At 44.0% G+C, this 7,922-nt stretch overlaps 1 protein-coding gene across 3 annotated transcripts; it reads right to left on the bottom strand.

Annotated features, from left to right (window-relative positions):
* Positions 1–92: 92 nt before the first annotated feature.
* On the bottom strand, positions 93–7,812 carry nkain1 (sodium/potassium transporting ATPase interacting 1; the record flags this gene model as incomplete). 3 transcript variants are annotated; one of them, XM_080862227.1, is made up of 8 exons in its annotated part: positions 7,495–7,785; positions 6,780–7,168; positions 5,815–5,952; positions 5,627–5,707; positions 4,888–5,085; positions 4,637–4,697; positions 2,244–2,325; positions 93–581 (listed from the first exon to the last, which is right to left on the bottom strand). In XM_080862227.1, the coding sequence occupies exons 2-8, from the start codon at positions 6,831–6,833 to the stop codon at positions 572–574; spliced, it is 624 nt and encodes a 207-aa protein (XP_080718353.1). In that variant the 5' UTR covers positions 6,834–7,168; positions 7,495–7,785. The 3 variants fall into 3 exon arrangements, with proteins under 3 accessions (XP_080718353.1, XP_080718354.1, XP_080718355.1); XM_080862228.1 differs by lacking the exon at positions 7,495–7,785 and adding an exon at positions 7,365–7,486; XM_080862229.1 differs by lacking the exon at positions 93–581 and having other exon boundaries at positions 2,240–2,325; positions 7,495–7,812.
* Positions 7,813–7,922: the final 110 nt, after the last annotated feature.

The raw sequence follows: 7,922 nt of genomic DNA on the forward strand, positions 1-7,922 counted from the left end.
AGCCGTGCCTCTTTTTTTATTAGGTGACCCCCCCCCCCCCCCCCCCCAACCCACCCACCCACATCGACGAGCCCAACCCCACCCACCCCCCAAACAAAACAAAACAAAACAAAACAAAACAAAACAAAGCAAGAACAAAAACAAAAAGAAATCACAGGGGCACCAAGTGGTAAGAGTCCAGGGTGCAACTGCAAAGCACCAGCTAGTCCTGTGGAATTACACAATCACACACACACACACACAGCAGTGGGAGTGTTGAGAGCTGGCAGTTTAGTGAACTGTCCCCTCGGTGAGGCCAGCTCTTGTTCTATGAATCTCTTCTCCCCTCGCCTTCCTCCCGCGTCGCCTTCCTCTCGTCACGCCGCCCGGCATGCTGGTTCTTCCCTGAGCTCTGTACATTCTTTTCAGGGCCATATTTCACTTTCTCAGACACACACACACACAGTCACACACACTCACACGCCTCTCCGTCTGGGTGGGGTTAAGTCCATTTCTCAGGTAAACTGTGACAGAGTGAGTCCATCCACAGTGACACCATCAGGGTTTGGCCTGAAGGGGGTGCTACCAACAGTTAACCAGCCCTGCAGGGGTGCAGAGAGGATGACATAAGTTAAAATTACAATATGCTGCACTTTGACATAACTGCATGAAAAAAGGCACTTGACTGATTTTACTCATGAAGTTGAATTTCGTGTCATTAAACTGCTCTGCCAAAAAACCAGTCCTGTAATTTTCAAAGGCAGGTTTTCATGCTTTAACGCAAAAACTGTTATGGTTATGAAATGTCTAACATTTTTTGAGATTGATACAAATGTATGGAGTTAAATTAGCCTCAAAAGGATTACAAACTAATACTTACAAGGATAAAAAAATACTGATCATTCCTGCACAAATGTTTACGTTCAAGGACACAAATCTGATCATTTTTACTTTCAAAAAGCTGCTACTTTCAGCTGCTCCCTTATTCACAAGGGGTCGCCACAGTGAGCCGCTCTGCATGTTTGATTTGGCAGATTTTTTTTTTTTTTTTGCACCAGATTAACACATTCACTTGGCAAGCGAAAGGTCACTGGTTCGATTCCAGGTGGAGACACAAATCCCCTTTGGGTTTGTATCAGGAAGGTCATCCGGTGTAAAACTCTACCAGCCTAGGCGAGTAGCCCAAAGAAGCCCTTCTTGACACAACCCCAAAGGAACAGTATCCTCCCGGATCAAACCGGGGATCTTTCCCTCATTAGGCGACAATGAAAACCTTCTTTTAGCTCACTTAAGAGCTTTGCCTGATACGGAGAGATCTCGTGATGTGTGCACTTGTTTATTTGGAGCATTTTTCACATTTGCAGCTTTGAACGGTTTCTCAAGCTGCGTTCAAGTGCTAGTGAAAAATTGGACACTGGAGGCCTGTAACTGAAGAAGGATTTTGTCTCATCCAGGTAGCTTGAGGGTTAAACCTGGGTTTTCAGTACCATGAAGATGTGTCTCTTTTTAGCGGCGCTCCAGAGCAGGTTAAGTTCTAGATTAGAGATCAGAGGGTATGAAATCACCACCTACTGACCAATCAGTTCTCCAGCAAATTATATCATCATTCCCAGAAGGTCCCATGGACCTCTGTGCGTGGACGGCATGAGGATCGAAAGTTTTTTTAATAGTGTCTAAAGTCTTTGCATTTCCCTGATAATTAGCAATAAATATAGATTCTTATATTATATTTTAAATATAGATTTTAATCACCATTTAATATCTCTGGAGTAGGTGACACTCGCAGGGATCATTTTCTGTGAAAGAAAACTCATATGATCCCATATGATTGCAGAGAGATACCCTGGGTATACTGAACTTGCTTCATAGTCCAGGGCCCTGGCCTTCCCTTGGATTCTAAGAAAAACTAAAAAAGTTTTTAAAGCTACAGGTCTGGATATATATGCATTTGTAAAGGAGTTTTATATTTGTTCAAATTGCTTTGTATTTGTGTGTGGATTGGAGCATGCATTTTGTGAGTACCCAAAAGTACTCACAAAAACGTTGTACACATTTTCATCATCCCTTTGAGACTAACTTAACTCCATACAAATTAAGGACTAAAAACAGATCCTCACTCAGCTTGACTGCACTACATTTATCCAACACCATTACACAATAGCAGTGCTACAATGCTGGAATAGCGCTTGAAAGATTAACAAAGAAAGCAACAAAAACAAAGATATTAAAATAGGAGACATTTGGAGAAGATGGCTGTAACTCACGTGTAAAGAGGCTGCAGCTGCAGATGAGAGGACTTCTGAGGAGGCTGGTAGCCATAAGAATCGAACCCACCAATGAAATCAACTTCATGAGGGGAGAAAGAACAAGAATGACATCATTCCACTTTCCCTTAAACTGTGTGTGTGTGTGTGTGTGTGTGGGGAGGGTTATATACCAGGTGTTGTATTTCAAGATAACTCTCTCACAGCATCAGATTGTATCATCTTATGCGTTTGGCATGCTTTTATAGACTGCAAACTGTGACATCAGAATGAGCAGAGATACAATACCAATACATCAACCTCCCTACTGCCTTTGTGTCACTGATACATAGTTCTAATCTTTCTCAGTTGATTAAAGGAACAGAGTCATGTGGTGTCGAGTGAAGTAGGATTGATTAGCTGCATCAGTGGGGCTATAAAAAACAAAAAACAAACATCAAGTTCTGGATCTGTTTTCTCTACAGCTAGAACTGAACAGCTCCATCATTTTAAAGTAAGAATGTTGTAATGCTTTCTTTTTACAATGAAGCACAAACGTGGTTTAAAAAAAGGCATTTAGTTATTTATTGATGTGTACACACTTATAGAGCTTTCAATAACATGAAGTGTAAGACAGATTAATTACCTGCCACATGCTAGGGAAAACGTGTATTCCCAGACTGGTTGCCGACTGATTACTGGAGGTTGCTGGCTGTCATTAAGTAAAAAAACCTTGTGGTTGCTTTGGTCACTAGCAGATTGCAGCAGTTTCCTGTAATTTGCCTGGAAGATGCCTACTTTTCAGTTTGCGTAATGCTTTATTCAACTTTAACTACACTCGAAGAGTAAATGGCGAGTATTTGCAGGCAAATTGCTTCAGCTAACTCTAGATAAATACAGGCCATTTACCATTTACCATGAATAACTGTTTTCCAGTATGTTGTTTTGCAATGTTTTTTTTTTGCATTGTTGATTTGTTTTTTAACGACGCAGCTAATAAAGCATAATGGGAAACAATTATGCCTCTTTCTTGTAAAATTCTATAATAGAATGAAACAATAATGCCAGTTATAAATAAAGACAATAAATTGAATGAATTACGAAACACTCATTTTTTGTCTATTAGAGCTGAAAATGTTGTGTAACACTACAACCTGAAACGACAAATAGATTGCGTTTGCCTGTAAAGGAGATAAAGGAAAAGAATTTAACAACAGCTGTGAAATGGAATAGTCCAAATCACCAAAGTAAACTGGATCTGAAGTTAATAAACATCTTGTGAGTGTATGCACTCACACTTAGGACCATATAATAATAAATATGTCCGTGATGAAAGTTGGGCAGCACGCTAACGTCCTTACTCCACTCTGTATGCTCGTAGGGGTCTGACACTTTCACTCCTTTGATTTTCTCCTCGTCCTTTTTTTTTTTTGCCTTTTTGTCATGTCTGTCTTTGTACGGACGTTTTATACATAACTGTTTTTGGGGCAAATAAAATGCAAGTAGGGATTAAAACCGCAGAATTAATGATTACCGGTGCTGGAAATACTAGCGCTTGATGCAGTGTTTTGATTTTGTTGCCACAGGTACCCACAAAGCAATGCGCGAAAGTCACGTGGTCTGTCAATCTCTATATTAAAAAGCCGAATTTTTGCAGAAAAAAAACCAAATCTATTACAAAATCTGATTTAGTCTCTATATTATAAAAACAAAAAAACAACATGGCGATGGATCTAAAGCTAAAATTTAGACCGGCTGATGTCAAACACTCGCTATATCCATCTTTTATATACAGTCTATAGTCCATCTATTTTATGAGTGTGAGTGGTGCCTTGTTTTAAAATAATACATAGCTGAGAAACTTGATTTTGGTTTTATGGATTTTAAACAAATCGTGTAGATGTTGCGTGTTACTGTTAGAACATCACTGACACTATGCTATGACAGGCATATAATTGCAATACAGCATGCTATTAAGACGTTAGAGACACAGCACTCGCCCACTTCCTCTTACAGGAAATCAAACTTATAACATTGATATGGGACTTCATTTCTTCCACTGAGTGAGCGTAAAACACTCACAAGAGGCACATCACGGGAACAATCAGTCAGACACGCAGATGGCACACTCACGCCGACAGACAAGCACTAGCCAGCTGACAGACGGACACTCTCATGGTGGGAATGCATCCTAATACTCCCCACAGATGGAGGGCTCAGATCACCCAGAGGGAATCCTCTGCAGTGATATCGCTAAGCATGACTCACACAGGAGAAACCAATGAGACGACAGCACTCGCACTCAGAGTCATGGATCTCTCACATAAGAGCCCTCGAAAATAGTACGACAAGCACACCTAATCAACTGAACAAGGTGCTGGAAGAGCTTTTAGTGAGAAGAGAAAGATACTCACAGCTGTCCTCGTCATCCTGGAAGACTTTGCTTACGTAGCAGGCGTAAACAAAGCCAAAGAGCTGTTGGAGAGGAGATGATCAGAAATAAATACAAGGGTTGTTCTGTTAGCTGAGTCACTGCTGACTTGTCCAATATTTCTCGGAAAATGTTTTAGCATGATATTGAGGGTCAGCAAAGTGATACAAAACCAAAAAATGAATGTACAAGAACGTGTGTGTGTGTAAGTGTGAGTGTGTGTTTGATACGTACAGCCAAGAGGATCTGAATGGCTGAGCTCAACACCTCGATGTACTGGTAGTCGAGCAGACACCCGGACACAGTGATGACATGGTGGTCATCGGGGGCCATGCGGGAGTCTAATACTGGTGTTACCAGGCAACCAGGACCGTGCTCCATCCACCACGAACGATGGAGGGATGTGTTGAACGTCATGAGAAAGTCTCTATCCTAAACACACACGCATACAGTAGACACAGAGCTAATTGTCATTCTCTTACTGTATCTTAAAGCTTCTTTTAATTGTTATTAATACAGTGATGCTTTTCTTCTGTCTTCTGCCATGTCTACACTGTTATGTTAAACATAACCAGTTATTAATGAGGTCAGTCTACGTAGAAGTAATACAGATCAAACTTGAGATTCTTTGCTTGGTTTTGCAAAAAGGGAAGACAATCAGAAAAAAAGTTGTCTTAAAAGTAGAGGAGCAAGTGAATGAACACAGTGGCTGAACTGAGATGAATACGGATTATTTTAAACTTTAAATCACTCAAGGCTAATTTACTAGGATCGAAAAAGAAAAATACGGATGTAAAAAGACCTGCCTTAATCGTTAAGTCTAAAAAATACTTCTGAAAAAAGCGACATAGAGCCAGAGAACTGCTAATATTTGGTAGCTGATGCAAAGTAAAATGATCTATAAAAATGTACTTAAATATAACAACAAAACCATACAAGTCAGAACAGGGGTCGCACACAAAACACAACTTACCTGAGAGAGGTTTCCAACCTCCAGGTAGAAACAAATAATGAAGGAGTTCCATCCCACCCAGACGACCAGCCATACTGCATACTGCCAAACAGAGACACAGGGATCGGTGTTTGGGGACCGTAAGTTACACACACAGTTAGTGCAGGAACTGGGACTCCGGTGCAAGATGATGGATATACACTACTCACAAAGATGAGGTATCTGAAGCGAAACTGCACAGTGCCAAACATGCCCAGGATGACGGCCATAATGTGCAGGAAGTTGGCCAGAATGGGAGCCCACTGGTAGCCCAGGAAATCAAACACCTGCCTCTGAAGGGCTGCCACCTGGGAAGGGGTGGGTCACACACACAGACACACACACGTATATATGCATATTAGGAAAGAAACAAGCACACATGCAAATATAAAGGACAGAAAAACACAACACACACACACAAGTAGTGAAGGCTACACACACACATACAGTGACAGGGAGACACATACACAGGCCTGCCGCAGTTGTTTCCATGGTAACTGCCTGGAGCACCAGCCAGTCCAGTGACTGTAAAAAAAAAAAAGAAAAAAAAAAAGAGGAGCACCCCCAAAAAGCTCCACCAAACTAATGAGAATCTATGGGCCAAAACCCTGTGCCGCACAACAACTCATCAGCCGGGCAAACAATAGCCTCAATAACTGCTCCTCACACTGCTGCTGTCCACGCCTGCATCACACTCACTGCGGGGAGATGTTACAGTCACTCTTATAACACAGTCATCACCCTTGAGAGTGTCAGTCCTGAGCTATTTCCGAGGAAAACAAACATCCAACTTTCACTCTACAGTAGAGACCAGGTGGTGAGAAGAGCATTTTTGTTCTTTACATTCAGATGATTTTTTTTTCTATATGGAGCTATCAAGCCTCTCTTTATAAACATAGACGACCCTGACACTAAAGACCCCCCTACCCTGTACCCTTCTGCTTTATACACACACCCTAGCCTGTAATGTGGCATGGCACCCCAGCAGCTGCAGCTCAAAGCTTTTTCCTTGTGTGACTGCATGAAGAGGCCAGACAAACATGTCTGATTACAATGTGTGGGTCTGTAGCACGCTCCTCTAATTATATCTTCATGGTGAGTGAGTAGAAACACACACACACACACACACACTTACCAGCTGCAGTGAACATATCACCAGCAGCGTGCATCTCCCGTCGCACTTCCCCATTTTGGAGGGCTCAGGACGCGGCTTGGAGCCGCGGAGGCTCCGGGGAAAAGATGGGTCCCCGGTCAGATCCAGACTGCCTGGTCGCCTCAGCTCACAACATTCCCGGCTGAATAGACGTGCCCAAGGCCGCCGCCTCCTCCAGCAGCGCTGGTCCGGCTCTTCCACTCACAGTGGATGACCCATCTTGGCCTCTGCTTTTTTTGTTTTTTGTAAATAACAGTCGCGGGAGGGTTTCAGGAAGGAGAGAGGTGAGGAGGAGGTGAAGAGGGTCCAGTTCACGCCTGCTGCGGTCTGACCACCACAGAATCACCTCGGCCACACCTTCCGAAGAGGGGCTACACAAAGACACAAAGAGAGACGGAAAGCTGTCATAATCCGCTCCGGGCTACAGACAGAAATGAGCATCATATGATTCCGGATCACACGGGGGTGGTGGCGGTGAGGAGGAGGAGACCGACCCCGCAGTGGTGGTACTACAGCTAACGTTTGGCTACATACACTACGGACACAAAGCAGCCCGTTGTGACTCACGGTTTTCTAGGAGCGGAAGAGTATCGCCCCCCTCCCCACCTCCTCCTCTCCCAACCTCCGTCGTCTGGATCGTCTTCTCCTCGAGCTGCTCGCGGGGGAAGAAGTCAAGTTAGCGGGCGGTTTTTCTTACCGATACCGGGCTCCTTTGCTCCGTCTCGCAGCGCCTTTTGTCAACAATCGGTGCCGGAGCAGCCGGGGGGAGAGAGAGAGAGAGAGAGAGAGAGAGGGGGTGGAGGCTCTCAGTCACCGCGACCCCTCGAGGAGGAGCTGCATGGATTCTGCGGATCCGCGTGCGCGAGGGAGTCAGCGAGTGAGCGCGAGCGAGCAGCCCCGCGAGGCTTTTGAAAGGATCACAAAAGAAATGGGGGCCCGCGGTGGGTGAGGGGGTTCAGACTTGTGGAGGAGGAGGAATAAAATCGCCTCCTCCCTCCAGCACCACCATCCAGACCGAGGAGAGGGAGAGAGGGGAGGCTGGCCCCCGGAGGTGCTGCCCTTTTCCTCAGCTTGTGGTTATTCGGAGCGGAAATAAACACAATTAACAGCCTTGTTTAATCTCAG

Source organism: Rhamphochromis sp. 'chilingali' (genome assembly GCF_963969265.1).
Source record: "Rhamphochromis sp. 'chilingali' genome assembly, chromosome: 17".
NCBI lineage: Eukaryota > Metazoa > Chordata > Actinopteri > Cichliformes > Cichlidae > Rhamphochromis > Rhamphochromis sp. 'chilingali'.